Source organism: Gopherus flavomarginatus, chromosome 1 (genome assembly GCF_025201925.1).
Source record: "Gopherus flavomarginatus isolate rGopFla2 chromosome 1, rGopFla2.mat.asm, whole genome shotgun sequence".
NCBI lineage: Eukaryota > Metazoa > Chordata > Testudines > Testudinidae > Gopherus > Gopherus flavomarginatus.
The window spans coordinates 106,837,765-106,853,855 of NC_066617.1; the positions used below are offsets into that span (position 1 = coordinate 106,837,765).

Below are 16,091 nucleotides of genomic sequence, written 5' to 3' on the forward strand. Positions count from 1 at the left end.
AGTATGCAAAGAGCCCCTATCAGAGTGGCAAGCTGGGGGAAAAAGGCTATTGAAAGTAAAATGTGAATCTGAAACAAAGTTTAAAGCGGACTGCGAGATTCCGGGCACCTTGCAAAAATCACAGAATGTTGACGACTGGCATCTCTTCTACTTCACTGCTTAAAAAAAATGTAATCACCGATTTATAACATTCTTAAACTAAGCGTTTGGAAATAATCATATTGCACGGCATAGGTTTAGGCATAGCTAATAACATTCTCTACGTGACAATATTTAAAGTAACGCTTAACACTCTTAGCTGACATTGCAGCGCGGTTTAAAGAGTTACTAGATTGAACAGTTGCCCCTTTCCAATTCATTCTAATTTCCTCTCGTCTCCTCCCTGCTGCTGGCGGGGACTATTGCTTCGGGAAATAAAATGTAAAGGTTTCTTTATGATTACCTGTTCCCCAAATCGAAGACCTTGAAAAGAGAAATTCTGCTTCCACTTTCTGAATTACCTGCATAATTAAACGCGTTAGGTAGAATACGGACCAGTTCAATAGTGGGAATTTAGCTATAGAAAGAAGATTTTTTTCCAGTTAGACAATAAAAGCAAAGAAATATGGGGGGGGGGACTTTTTTCCCCACACACAAAGCGTGAATGCTCAGATTCAGAAATGTAAACTGAATCCAGATTTCAATTGGCCTCTTAACAAAAGATCTTTATTTCTAAACCGGTAAAAAGATGCAACACTGCCGAAAATAGACACTTTCAAATGGAGCAGGAGGGTCCTGCTTTGAAATTACCATGAGAAGGGGGGTTATTTTAGTCTCCTGCGCACAGTGTCCGCAGCGCATTTCCATTGATCTCCCTGGGGCGGGCACCATAAATGGTCCTAACTCACTGCTGGGCTCCCCCCAGTGTCAGACACGCATGGAATCCTACACCCATCTCGCACTGTAAGGACGCCGGGGAGGGTTTTGTCCCACAGCCCTTAGCAGCGGGTGTATAGACCCCGTTAGCTGCCTATGACAGATCTCCGCTGGGGCTGGCACTGAGCAAGGCGAAGCCAAGGGCTGGTTCTCTGAAACTCGGCTCCTGTAGGCGGCGTGAGCTAAACACCCATCTGCACAGGTGGATCTGGATTTCCTGAGCCGCTTTTCTATGAAGACCGACGCTGCGGGCGCCCCAGGCAGGCGAGCAAGCCTCCAAGAAGATGGGGAGAAGGACGCGCCGGCCACAGAGCCCCTAGGCAAGGGAGAGGGCCTGGTCTGGGAGGAAGAGGAAGGAAGAGCCACCCTGATCCTGACCTTCACCCTCCGGAATGCTAGAAAGGCCGGGCTCTCTAAGACAGCCAAAGTCTTCGAGGTACAAACCTCCCCAGCCCGGCCTCCCTCCTAATCCTCGCCCTCCGCAGCATCCCTCTGCCCTGCCTCATCCCCTTCCGTGCTCCATTGGAGCCCCCTGCCTCTGCCCCCTAACCTTCCCCTCTCTTCTCACATGCTTGTACCTTCCAGCAGACCTGCTCGGCCTGACCCCCTCTAGCCTCTGCACGTGTCCCCCCCTTATAAGCCCGCTGCCTCTTCCCACTTCCTAGGCTCTCAGCTCTTCGATTCCCCTGTATGTTAGCATCACCTCTCTGCTCAGGGGGGTTGGCTGGGGCTCTCCTGGCTGAAGGGGGTTGCAGGGGCGCTTTGAAATGAGGATGGAGGGTTAGAGGGATGGGAACAGCTGTTTAGAGGAACCATCTTGCTGTATGGGGGTATTTGTCCAATGTAAGCAGCCCGCCCTGCCCTCTCCCATTCTCTGATTATGGTGCCTTGAGGTGGAAAACGATTCTAGAGTGAAGAGCCCTCAGCCAACGTGACCCTCTGGCTGTTATGATGCTGTGGATTCTCTCAGCAGATTCTATGCAAACTATCTGAAGGCAGGATCCTGAGTGAAAGAGCTGCTCATCTCCCACAGTAAAACATACACCCCAATGGACAGTTCATTTCAGGCATAAGAAAAATTGGTGTTGGCATTTCTTGTAAAGCTTTATCCAGTTGTCTTTTAAAAGACATATTACAGCTGCAGTCAAAGCGAGCTGTCTTTCAGTGATTTTAGATTTCTCACCACGTGTACCTTTGTCTTTTGCAGACTTTTGAAGCTGGAATCCATCACTTTGAAACCAGGCAAGCCAAAAAATCCAAGAACACTACTGATGACCTCGAATTTTTTGTCAAATGTGAAGTTCATAATTCTGATGTCAGTGTCCTTATAAACTCCTTAAAGAAAGTGGCAGAAGATGTGAAAACTATCAGAGAAGAGAGAGGTATGCAATGTGTGGAACCTGTACCCTAATGGCTAAGTCCCCTCCTCCCACCAATGTGTCTAATTGTATTTAAATTATTCATTAGGTCCAGAGTTTCCAGTTTATGCATGTGATGTTAGGCCCCCTGTCCTGCAAAGTGATGTTCCTGAGCAGATCCCACATTCATGCATAGCTCCAGTGACCTCACAGAGGTCAGTCTTCCTAAAACACATTGCAGCATTGGGGTCCACCTGTTTTTCATGCATCTTCTGTTTCTAGATGATTCTGAAAATAATGTACATAAAAATATGCAATAGATTTTATCAATGTCATATTCTCCATAGTAGTTCTGTGCGTTCTGTCTCTGTGTGTCAACATGTAGTAGCTATTATATTTTCTCTGAAATAGAAAATATTCAGGAAACCTGATGTTCTATAAACAAGAAGTGCTATTATTATTATTTGTTAGAATACAGAGTGTTCTCTTTTTAAAAAATTTTTAAAGGACAGGATATTCCTTCTGTAATATTGCTTGTTCTCTTAGGCCTGGTCTACACTACACATTTAAACTGAATTCAGCAGTGTTAAACCAATTTAACCCTGCACCCGTCCACACAACGAGGCCCTTTATATTGATATAAAGGGCTCTTTAAACCAGTTTCTGTACTCCTCCCCGAAGAGAGGAATAGCGCTGAAATCAGCATTGCCATGTCGGATTAGGGTTAGTGTGGCTGCAAATTGACGGTATTGGCCTCCGGGCGGTATCCTACAGTGCACCATTGTGACCACTCTGGAAAGCAATCTGAACTCGAATGCACTGGCCAGGTAGACAGGAAAAGCCTTGTGAACTTTTGAATTTCATTTCCTGTTTGTGCAGTGTGGAGCTCTGATCAGCACGGGTGGTGATGCAGTCCCAAATCCAAAAAGAGCTCCAGCATGGACCGTATGGGAGATACTGGATCTGATTGCTGTATAGGGAGACAAATCCGTTCTATCAGAGCTCTGTTACAGAAGACAAAATGACAAAGCATTTGAAAAAATCTCCAGCCTATTGATAGACAGAGGCCACAGCAGGGACTCAGCACAGTGCTGTGTGACAAGCATAACGGAAAGCCAAAGAATCAAATGGATGCTCATGGAGAGAGGGAGAGTGGACTGAGGACTCTGGCTATCCCACAGTTCCCGCAGTCTCCGAAAAGTATTTGCATTCTTGGCTGAGCTCCCAATGCCTGTAGGGTCAAAAACATTGTCCGAGGTGGTTCAGGGTATATCTTGTCAATTTACCCCCCCTTCCCCAAGAAAGAAAAGGGAAAAAAATCGTATCTTGCCATTTTTCAATGTCACCATATGTCTACTGCATGCTGCTGGTAGATGCAGTGCTGCAGCGCTGAACAGCAGCATCCCCTCCCCTTCCTTTCCTGATGGCAGATGATACAAAATGGTGGAAAACTGTCATCATCCCCTGAGTGCTTCTGGCTGGACTCGGTGAGGTTGGCTGGGGGCTCCTGCGTAAAAATGGGAATGACTCCCGGTCATTCCTGGCAGACAGTACAAAATGCTTGGTAACCGTCCTCATCATAGCAGCTGGAGCCTGAGCTCTATCAGCCCTGCCCCTTTCGTGTCTAAAGAAAAGATTCTGTACTCCCTGGACTATCATAGCAGCGGGAGGCTGTGCTCCTCTTTCCTCACCCGTTAATGTCCTGCCTGGACTATCATAGCAGCTGGAGGCTGCCTCCCCCTCATTTTATCTCGCTAAAAAGTCAGTGTTTCTTATTCCTGCATTCTTTATTACTTCATCACACAAATGGGGGGACATTGCAACAGTAGCCCAGGAGGGTTGGGGGAGGAGGGAAGCAACGGGTGGGGTTGTTGCAGGGGCACCCTCTAGAATGACATGCAGCTCATCATTTCTTTGGGATCTCTGGGGCTCTGACCCAGAGCGGCTGTGCTTTCTGTCTCTCTAGTAGACTTGCCCCATATTCTAGGCAGGACTGACTCTATTTTTAGACCAAACATAAAGAAGGGAATGACCCGGGAAGTCATTCCCACTTTTGTCCAAGCGCCCCCGGCCAACCTCAGCGAGGCCAGCCGGGAGCACCCATGACAGCAGCTGATGGTACAAAATGATAGATAACCATCATCACCAATTTCCAATTGCAAATAGTGCAAAATGATTGATAACCATCATCACCAATTTCCAATTGCAAATGGTGCAAAATACTGATAACCATCATCTCATCACCAATTTACAATGGCAGACGGTGCAATAGGGATGGTAACCATCTCTGCTATCTTGCAAAGGTAAATGAATGCTGCTATGTAGCACTGCAGTACTGCCTCTGTCAGCAGCATCCAGTACACATACGGTGACAGTGACAAAAGACAAAACAGGCTCCATGTTTGCCATGGTATGGCGTCTGCCAGGGCAATCCAGTGGAAAAAGGGCGCAAAATGATTGTCTGCCGTTGCTTTCACGGAGGAAGGATTGAGTGATGACATTTACCCAGAATCACCTGCGACACTGTTTTTGCACCATCAGGCACTGGGATCTCAACCCAGAATTCCAAAGGGTGGGAGAGACTGCAGGAACTATGGGATAGCTATGAGATAGCCACCCACAGTGCAATGCTCCAGAAATCGCTAGCCTTGGTACATGGACACACACCACTGAATTAACGTGCTTAGTGTGGCCGCGTGCACTTGACTTTATACAATCTGTTTTACAAAATCGGTTTATGTAAAATTGGAATAATCCCATAGTGTAGACGTACCCGTAGAAGAAAAACAACCTTCTCACTAGCCAGCCTGAAATTAACAGTGGTCTGAGATCTAAACAGCCGTTGCCAGAGAATAGGGGCTCAGCCTATTGTGGTAATTCTTACGTTCATTGACTGGTGAAGAGTGAATGACTTATGATCAAAACCTGAGGAAATGATAGAGAATACAGGTATATGGGCTTCATGCATGTGTGTAACACTCATTTATGCTAATGCAAACTACATTTTTTAGTTCAAGTATGAATAGGCACAGACTTAAACACATGCATAAGTGCATTACTGAATCAGGGCCTTATGCCCAATTCGGAAAAGCACTTCCACAGATGCTTATCTTTAATCAAGTAGTTAAGACGCATTGACACCAATGGAATTTAAACATAGGCTTTGCTGAATGGGGACCTTATTGGCTGGTGGGAGCATATACTGTATGCAGTGAACTGTACATAGTAACACCTGCTTAATCAAATGCCACCTGGGACAGAGAAAACAATTCTGAAAATGGGGGTTGTATAAAGTGAGGTGTTATTGGGGGAGGAAATATGGGCCGGAGAAAGAAATGATAATGATAACATGGCTTTTCTTCAGCTTTACTGCCATTGTTCATTTGGGGGGGGAGGTTGGGGCTTTTCTTCAGCTTTACTGCCATTGTTCATTTGTGGGGGGGAAGGTTGGGCTGGGTTTTTTTTAATCCATTGATTTAATAATCTATTTTCAGCATTCAACATTTGATTTAGGAAAGCACTTGAGCACATATTTAACTTTAAACAATGTGAGTTGCTACTGAGGAGAAGTCTTGCAGAAATGAATTTTAAGGGGGGATTTGAATGTGACAAGGCAGGTCACCAAGTCAATAGGAACAAGGAAGGTGTTCCCATGAGTGTGGAACTGTGAACGTGAGAATGAAACAAAAGGGGCACCTCAGCTGGAAGCTTGGATGGAGGGCAGGGAGCAAGCAGGGAGCAGCAGAAGATGAGAGCAGAGATGTAGAGAGCTTGAATACAAAGATAAGGAGCTTGAATTTGCTGGGAAAGGTGAGTGAAAACCGGAGTGGCACGGTAGAGATGGTTATTATAGCACTGTTATTATAGCACTGTTCCCAATGAACAGAAGGGAGAGAGGTTTGCTTCTGTCTTAAACTGTGATTTCATGTTGCTTAGCTCACGCAATTGTCATGCAACCCATCATTAAGGCAGTCTCTGTTTTGTAAAGACAGTTATTTGTAATGCACTCATGAACTCAGAGCTCAATCCTGCAACATGCTGAGCTCTCTGGTCCTGATCCAGCAAAGCATATGCTGTTCCATTAAAATCAATCGGAATATTCACAGATTAAAAAAGTAAGAATGTGCATATGTGTTTGCAGGTTTGGGGGCCTTGATAACCCCAGCTGCACTTGCAAATAATCATGTCTGGAATTATTTGCTCCCGTAACATTTTAGATGCAAAAAAAAGGCAGTGCTGGTTAAGGCCACACTGAACTTCAAGCATCATGACTAAATGCAAGAATATCACCTTTTACAAAAGCAAATTTCCGACTGACTATAAATGAAGCTCGCCTGAGTGGGGCCCTCAGGGTTTGGGTCACTGTGAACAGTGGCACTGTTTGTCATTTTTCAGCTCATTTTTAGTTCACCCTTTGTAACACATGGGGTGTAAGATATTCCTCCTATGAAGCACAGGTGCTTATTCTCAGTGGTTTGGTTTTATTCTGTCTCTTCCCAAGCCTGCACTGAACCTGTATCATTTAAATGTACCATTTTCTGCTATCTCCAACAGTCCCATGGTTTCCAAAGAAAATAAGAGACCTTGACAAGTGCCACCATCTGATTGCCAAGTATGAACCTGATTTGGACCACGATCATCCTGTAAGTTGAAGTTCATCCTTAGGTTACCTTTGAAACGATTTAAATACCTTGGTTATTTCTGCAGTCCAGAAGAAGCACAATAGAAAGAATTCTCTGTAAAACTAGCCTCTGAAACAATTCTATGCCCGACGTTTGTCTTTTAAAGAGGGGATTTACAATGGACACCAGTGAACTAGGAATGAATGAAGTAACCTAATAATAAAAAATCTTATAGACCTGTTGTATTAATTTATATGGAATAAATGGGCCCAAAGAGCTAAGTGTTAACATGATCCTGTCGCTGTCCAACATTAAACAGTGTCAGACTAGGTCTGGTGTTTAGTACACGGAGACTTCAGTCTGCTTAGTATCACGGCAAACACACCATTAAAATAGTTTTAACCCTTTAATAAAGATACAGGAGAAAAAAGGAAAAACAGTTAAAACATTTGAAAGATAAAGTATTAAGTAAGGTTTTTTTTTTAATAGTATTCTTGTCCACTTTCCCTTTAGCTGTAGAGTGTTTTTAGAAGGAAAATCCTCCTTGTCTGACAGTGTTTTAGATGGTAATAATTGTCCTTTCGTGGGGAAAGGGGAAAACATTAGTTGAGATGGGCTGGAGTTGTTGTTATTGCCATTGTTGTTGAAATCTGATGCTGTTTCCTAGAAGACACAGCAAGACAAGCACGCAGAAAAGAGGAAAGTAGAGAATAGCAAAGATGCAATATTTGTCCCTGGTGTTGACTCTCACATGCAGTATCACTGTGTGAAAAACACTGGCACAGAACGCGGTCTTATTGGGCTCTCTGAGGTGTGACAAACCTGCACAGCATCAGGCTGTTTAAGGCATTGCTTTTAGCTGCCTTTTTGGTCACAAAATATAGTCTTGGCCAGCTAAGTCAGGCTCTTGTTAGACAGAAGGAAAAAGAAAAGGGATAGGAAAGAGAAGACATAAAGTGGGGAAGGGAAAAGACACAAGAAGGGGCAAGGGGGAGAACAGTCTCACATCCCAGGTGGGGTTTGGGATTCAGTCACTGTCAGTGGACGTGGTGATGTCATCTGGGTCCCTCTCTCTGGCCCAGTCTGGTAAGAACCATCTCTCAGGATGAGTACAAGGAAGGCCCAAAGGTATGACAGGAGAGCCAGGGTCCCAGGAGACAATGGGAATGGCAGCCATGATGGTAAAGCTTACTCTTTTGTGTTCTCCCATTTTTCAGTTAGCCAGCATGCTCCTAATTTCCCCCCACAACATCTCTTTTTGAGGACGCTAAAAAGGGATCCATGGGCAGAATAGCCCATCTCCTCATTATGTTGTTCACCAACTAGGCCTCATTTCTGACACAGCTATTTTGGTTAATTAATTTCCAGATCCATACTTCTCTTGCTTACCAGCCATGATCTTAATATAATCCTTGAGTTATATCAGTGGCCATTTGGGGGCGGGGGGGAAGGGAGGGCTACTTCAGTCTTTCTGGCTCCCTTTTGCACCTTTCCCTGTCAACACTTATCAGGGCCGGCGCTTCCATTTAGGTGACCGAGGTGGTCACCTAGGGCGCTAGGATTTGGGGGGGGGTGGCATTTTGCCACCCTTGGTGGCAATTCGGCAGCGGGGGGCTCCTTCTGCTCTGCGGGGCTTCGGCGGCAATTCTGCGGCGGGTCCTTCACTCGCTCTGGGACCTGCCGCCAAAATGCCCCGAAGACTGGGAGCCACGGAAGGACCCCCCGCTGCAGAATTGCCACCAACGACCGGGAGCGTGGAAGGATCCCTGCCTAGAGCGCCAAGAACCCTGGCGCCGCTCCTGCTTATCATTATATGTGATTGGAACATTTTGTAAACTTTCATCCACTTTCCCACAGTTGAGCTTGCAATTAAGGTAAATTTGTAGGCCCAATGATTACAACAGGTCCCCATTCAGCAAAGCATTTGAGCACACGTTTAACTTTTAAGTACATGGTTAAGTGCATCCCTGTTCCGAAAAGCCCTTTAGCATGTGATCAGGTCTCACTTTCTAGACAAGAAACCTCTCATTCATTTGCCACCCCCAAATTACAACATATTAATCATGTGCTCAGCTGGTCTGACACAACAATGTGTTCTTGTTCCCCAACCTTCTGCATCTTGCTTTATTTTAGGTCTTGATCCGATGGTCTTTACACTTACTGGCAACTTTACACATGTGAGCAGTCCCATTGAAAAAGATAATAATTCTTCCCTGGCACACAGAGATTATAACATGCTCTCAGAGTCAAATTCTTCCCTCAGCTAAATGTGCACACCTCTACATTCGTATTCATGATCATAACCCTAAAGGAAAAGTTTGGCCCTTAACATGAAAAATGGTTCCAATAAATGTTGAACAATTTACAATAATAAATATTTGCACAGTGATACCAATCAGCTCTGCTTTATTAGCTGTGTTAATATGGAGCCAGAATTTAGATATGATTCTTATAATATCAAAAGTAATGTAAATCTGAAAGGGATTTGATTCCATGTTTTTAATATTTATTGAATAATTGGAAAGACCTGACTGAAAGAGCTGAATTTCTATTAAAACATAAGGAAAAAGAAACCCTGAATTTAAATTTGCTCCCTTTTGAGCAAAATATCATATGTCCATCTCTAAATGTCTCATAATTAAAAATGGCTGTCACGACTTTCCCATTCCTAGGCACACACTTTGATCAGCACTGGTGTTTCTGTGTTGTTAGTACAGCCTTTTCCCCCGCATCCCTCAGCTTCCTGTCATGACCCTTGCCAGTGAAAAGCGGAAGATCCTGTCTGCTTTTTCCTAATTCTATTTTGTGGACCTTGCAGATCTCTTCAAAACCCACCAACTAATCATGCTTCTGACTTTTATGTGTCAAAAACTACTCAACTTTTATTTAACCAAATTAAACATAACAATAGCTTTCAGTAACCCTTCTACTTACTCCCGGAGGGAAAGCCTGAGCTTATAAGAGTCAGGTGGTACTTCCCTTCCTGACCACAGTCCAGCTCCTCGCCCTCCTCTGCAATCCAGCTCCCTTTCCCCAGAGCAACAAACCTATATCATTCAAATTCAACCCCCAAAAGTTCCAAATGAGCAGGCTAATGGAGCTTCCATTCAGGAGTCCTGTGTTTTGGGTACCCAGATGACAGAACAAGGAGTCATGGTCTCAAGTTGCAGTGGAGGAGGTTTAGGTTGGATATGAGGAAAAACTTTTTCACTGGGAGGATGGTGAAGCACTGGAATGGATTACCTAGGGAGGTGGTGGAATCTCCTTCCTTAGATGTTTTTAAGGCCAGGCTTGACAAAGCTGATTTAGTTGGGCTTTGGTCCTGCTCTGAGCAGGGGATTGGACTAGATGACCTCCTGAGGTCCCTTCCAACCCTAATTTTCTCTGATTCTATATGTCCTTTTGGTCTTTGTCTAGAGACACATCTCATCTTACAATTTCACTTAACAACCCTTACTCTATAGCAACGACTCCTAGCATACAATTTCACAGCAGCAAAGTGCCTTTTCACAATGGCTAAGCAGAAAATCAATGGTGTGAGTTTAGTTTCTAACTCTCCCATTTAAATTGAGCCTTTCATTCTGTATAATGATCACTACTCAAGCCTACTATATCTTCATGCTTAGCTGTGACCAAAGTACACTACATTCCTTTTTAGGAACAGATCCAAAGTCAGTGAGATTTCATGGGTGTAACTAAGTGCAGAATTTGGCTCACTCTGTAATATTCCCATGATTCCTTGCCACAGAGAGACTGCAATAGAAGAAACAATCAAATTCAGGCCTGTTAGTTTTGAATGTTTCTATCATCAAATCCATTCAAGCCCATCACTGTCCTGATGTAAGAGTAATGCTAATTTATTTCCCAATTTAGGGCTACACTGACCCAGAGTACAGGAGACGGAGAGCCTTCTTTACAGACCTGGCCTTCAACTACAGAGAGTAAGTGTAGTACCACTGGAAAACTGCTTGTTCTAAATCAGTTTCACATTTTGTGTGCTCTTACAGTAAGTAGTTTGATTTTGTTCACCTGTAAGCAGCTTTATGGTTGATGTAACTTAATCCTAGGCCAATGGGCTGTGGTGCCATCTGTTGGAAAACTGAGTTAATCACAGAAACACACATCCTATATAAATCAGGAACATTTCAGAATACAATGAAAAATAATGTAATATTTAACTTTAGGGCTGCCTTCACACCTCACTGAGCTCTGCATAATTTCATGTAATTCTAGGGAGCAAATGGTCTCTATATGACTCTTTCTTTTAAATTATAGGATGAGAGTATCTTCCTTCCAGGATTTGGCATGTACCTTAATAAACCTGTCAGGAAGACAAGGACTTGTGCATGTCCTACAGAAAAAAAAAGATGGACTTATCCTCAAATGAACAATTTACACTTTCTTGCCTTTCTGTGTAAAAAACACATGGGAGTGGAAGAGAAGTCTGAGGACTTGTTCTTCTGGACACTGAAATTCATTCTATGCACTTGTGGGTGGCATTAGCAAGATGCATAATGGCCTTGAGATGTGAGACAGATGGTGCCCAAGAACTCAAGAGAAACCCTGAACCTTGAGAGATTTCTGCTTAATGCCAGCCTCTGTACATTGTGGCTAGTCAGCCAGCTCCCTCACTAGTATTGTGAATTATCTCCTTCTCTGATTGTAGATACAACTACAGAGAGGAAGTTAATGCTGAAATATGCACAATATACCTATACACCCACTTGCTATATAATTGTTGATGGTTTTCCAGCAGCTAAGCAATTGGAACGGGAAATAATACAGCATTGCTTCCTCTACATTCCACTAAGTGGTTTACCCTTTACAGTATTTCACTGTTTGCACCATCCCTGGGGATTCGGTGGAGCCTAGGACACCTGGGTCATAAAACCCTTTAGAATCCTTCAGGATGATTATTTATTATTTGTATTTATTTTAGTATGGCAAATAATCCTGAGGCATATAAAGAAAATTAAACTTGAGACTAGAACTCAAATCAGCTACATAATTTTTTTTTCTCTCTCTCTCTTTAAAGAGGAGACCCTTTGCCTCGAGTTGAGTACACTGTCCAGGAGACTGCTACTTGGTGAGTATATTTTTCATACTCTGTCCCATGACAAGTCATGGGGCAATTCCACTGAAACCCAGGGGAATTTCAGAGGTGCAAGAAGTGCACAATAGTGCCCCACATCTTCAAATAATATTTGACATCTCTAGTTTTAATTGATGTATTAATTATCCCTTCTTGTGGTTCATTTTGCAGAATTCTATTCTCCCCATGCAAGTGTAATTCCTAGTGTTGCTAAAAGGAGTTACATACCTGCATTGAGGGGTGACTAGACCTCTGAGTCTACTTCCAGGTTACATTAAGTGGTGAGAATACATCAAAAGGCTCAGGGTTGGTGCACCTAAGTGCTGGGGGAGGCTTTCTGCTACATTTGTGGCCCCTTTTCCTGCTCCCACCCAATTTCCAAGGTAACAGAGGCAAATTTGATCCCTATCAGGTTGGAACAACCTCAGGGCTGCTCTAAATTGCACTGGCTAAGGGGCTGTTAAATCCCCTGTGATGTTGATAGGAGGTGGGGAGCTTAGGACCAAAGCAGCACAAAGTAGACTTAGTAGGGATGTAGATCTAGCCCTCAGAGTTCTGGTTCAGTTAGAAGACACTAAAAGTTTGGCTACTTAACAATACTATCCAGAACTCTTGAAAATTTGTCTGGAAAACTCATGAGAACAAGTACTTTTTAAAGATTTCTTTTGCTTCTGGTTGGGCTGGAAATAAAATGAAACCATTTCTCGCAAGGTATTTTGGCAGCTTCTGTCTTGGCCAGAACCTAGAAGTGTATAAGACTGAAAAATGATCAAATAAATGTTAACTGAGCATTTCAGAATCTTTAAATGAGATTGTCCCAAGCCAAAAAATTCAGATCTGGATCCAGATCTGGATTAGAGTCTGTGGCTTTTGTTTGGTTCCTTATAAACATAGGAGCCTGAAATCATCTGGTACTGGTCTCTGCCAAAGAGAGGATGCTGGACTAACTGAAACACTGGTCAGTCCAGCATGGCAATTCCTATGTTCTTAACTTGAAATTGAACATTATCTCGTTCATGTTCTACTTAGGGGATAGTGTGAAAAAAAAAAAGAAGAGAGAAGAGGAGAAAGAATAATCCAGTGGGGAAAAAAAGGGTGAAGATTGAGCAAAAAGAGTGAAAAGTCATGTGAAAGTGGGAGGGAAGAGAAAAATCAGTGTAGTCAAATGTATATACTGTGACAGACCCAGACCAGTGGGGTACAGAAGTCTGGTAGAGGGCAAATATACTGGTCACTGGCTGAGTAGGTTTCTGTTCCCTGAGTGACCAGAGCAGGGGCTGCACTAGAGTAATCAGGAACCTGCTAGAACCAATTCAGGCAGACAAGCTGATTAGATCACCTGCAGCCAATCAAGGCAGGCTAATCAGAGCACCTGGGTTTAAAAAGAAGCTCACTCCAGTCAGGGAGGGGGGAAGCCAGAGGAGAGGAAGTGTGTGTGAGGAGCTGGGAGCAAGAGACACAAGGAGCTGAGAGTGAGAGGATGTGCTGCTGGAGGACTAAGGAGTACAAGCGTTATCAGATACCAGGAGGAAGATCCTGTGGTGAGGATAAAGAAGGTGTTTGGAGGAGGCCATGGGGAAGTAGCCCAGGCAGGTATAGCTGTCATGCAGCTGTTACAGGAGGTACTAGAGACAACTGAAATCCACAGGGCTCTGGGCTGGAACCCGGAGTAGAGGGTGGGCCTGGGTTCCCCCCAGACCTCCCAACTCCTAATCAGACACAGGTGGAGTTGACCCAGACTGTGGGGAAGATCATTGAGGTGAGCAAATCTGCCAATAAGCACAGGACCCACCAAGGTAGAGGAGGAACTTTGTTACAATACGTGTACACACACACACAGTGTATTTTTCCATTTGAATTTTTCTCTTCTCCTCTTTCCTCCCCTGCATATGCTAGAACCGATGCAAAGGTGTGCTCTGAATATATACATGCTGAGATAGATAGTAGGTGCAAGGGAGTGCATCTATCTAGCAATTTATGGAGTGAGGGATGTTTCTAACCCCAGTGCACAGTACAGGTTTCCCTTTATGTTAAAAATGTTCCTTTTAAAGTTGGCTCACTCTCTGAATAAACATGGTCTTAACTTACAATAAAAAAGCTTCATGATCTCAGATGAACTCAGGGCAAGCCACACTAGAAAGAGTCACTTTTCACACCAGTGCAGCCCATTTCCCCATGTGTTTTCCTCATTGTAGCTCTCCCTGTGCAAAAACCCCAGTGGGATTTGCAACAAAAAAATAATGCAAGAAATTCATTAAACCTAGAAGACATTTGTCAACTTCAGAAATGGATGAAGGTTTAGGAAGAAAGGAGAATTCTGATTTCTTGTCCACCTCCTTCCATCATCCCTAGCTGCCTTTCAAAAATCACACTATATAGCAATAATTATTGTTATGGGTTACTTGTTTTACAAGAATGTCTTGTGGTCCCACTTGAGATCAGGGCCCCACTGTGCAACATGTACACATAGTTGAAGATTGTACACTCTTCTGGGTAGGGCCTATCTAAATAGACAAGATGGACGAAAGGTGGGAAAAAGGAAAAATTATTATCCCCTTTTTGCAGATGGGAAAGTGAGAAATTAGACAATTAGCCCAAGGTCTTACAGGGCACAGCCAGGAATTGAGCGTAGATCTCCCAAGACCCCAACCAGCGCCTCAGCAACAAGGTCATCTTTCCTCTCTGAAAGAGTTTTTTATTTTAAATAAAATCTATTGGGCTTTAGAATTTGCAAAATGAGCACCAGATAACTACCAAGGAACATCATATCTTACTCATCCAACTGCTATTATTTTTCACAAGCTAGATTTTCAAATAACCTTTGAAAAGTAGTAACATGCCTTTTAAGTCCTTAGTGTCATGTGCACGACGGCTCCCATCAGCCAACAATATTGGCATGTTCTGGTGTGTGGGAATGTTGTATTTAAGAAAATTAAATTTTGTGTTCTTTCCTGTTTTTCCCCTTTTTCTGCCAACCTCTGTCATGGCAGCCATTCTCCATCTAGAACTATTCCCACAGTGGTAAATGGAACAGGCCTTCCGGTGGTATCTATCCATCTCTTCAACACAGTTAGCTCCAGCAACCCAAATTCCAAAATTAGATCTCACAGTTGTTACCGTAACTCCCTAGGGCTGTGTGCTGAGGTCAGCTGCATTACAGTACAACTTAATATGGATACAGGGAAACCAAAGGGGAATTTTTTTAACATGCTATAAAGTCCCTTGATGTTAGCTCTAAAGAGCTGTTGGATTCCTTTAGTTTGTAGCAACATGTGTATAAAAATGAAAACAAGAGCAGAAATCTCAGCTTCCAAAAACAGGGCTTGGACAATCCGAGTCTATGTTGTCAGGCATAGTTATTGCAGAGCCATAAACAGAACGATCATGGGAACAAATGGGGAGATGTTTACTGGGAAGAAGTTGCCCAGGAAAAGGGAGAACAGAGGACAAAGATATTGAGACATATGTCATGTGACAATAGTAAAGGCGGACAGTCATCTTTTTCTAACAGAGAACAAGGAACTTAATTAGAATAAGGAAACAGCATTATCCCTAAAGCTGTCCCAGCTGCCTTTCCCACTGCTTCACTGTCAAGATTCTGCCTGGAATCTTTCACAGCCCTCACCTGTCATTTTAAAGAAACAGTACACATATGCTCTCAGCATGCATGCATTTACAGTGCACTTAATTTACAGCACTATTCAGATCAAGGTTCAGTTTTAGAAATCCAGATTTTTACTAGCTTTTAGTATTTACAAAGAATATTCCCTTTTAAAATAGTTATTACCTTCCTCCTCCCACACTAAATAGGGCCTGATCCAACTCCACTAAAGTCAGTAAGAATCATTTCACTGCCTATAATGTGAGTTGGATCAGACCCTAAATTTCTCAGGTGTATTATCCTCAGTGTTCTGAATAAATTTTATCTAGGGAGGTACTAGAGATGGTCAGGAAATAATTTTCATCTCACAAAATGTTTTTGAATATCAAATTGTAATTGATTTTTTCTAAAAAAAATTAAGTACATTTTGTTTAGCCGAATATCCTGTCTTCTGATAGTGGCCAGTGCCAGATACTTCAGAGGGAATGAACAGAACAGGGTAA

The 16,091-nt window shown here is 43.3% G+C and overlaps 1 protein-coding gene across 1 annotated transcript in view; it reads left to right on the forward strand.

The window, feature by feature from the left end:
• The first annotated feature begins 1,147 nt into the window (after window positions 1-1,147).
• Window positions 1,148-16,091, forward strand: part of LOC127047581 (tyrosine 3-monooxygenase-like) — a 46,328-nt gene continuing 31,384 nt past the window's right edge. Inside the window, exons 1-5 of the mRNA XM_050946012.1 lie at window positions 1,148-1,351; window positions 2,123-2,297; window positions 6,828-6,916; window positions 10,769-10,836; window positions 11,931-11,981. Of these exons, the coding sequence (XP_050801969.1) occupies window positions 1,148-1,351; window positions 2,123-2,297; window positions 6,828-6,916; window positions 10,769-10,836; window positions 11,931-11,981 (587 nt within the window). The remainder of the gene's footprint in view (window positions 1,352-2,122; window positions 2,298-6,827; window positions 6,917-10,768; window positions 10,837-11,930; window positions 11,982-16,091) is intronic.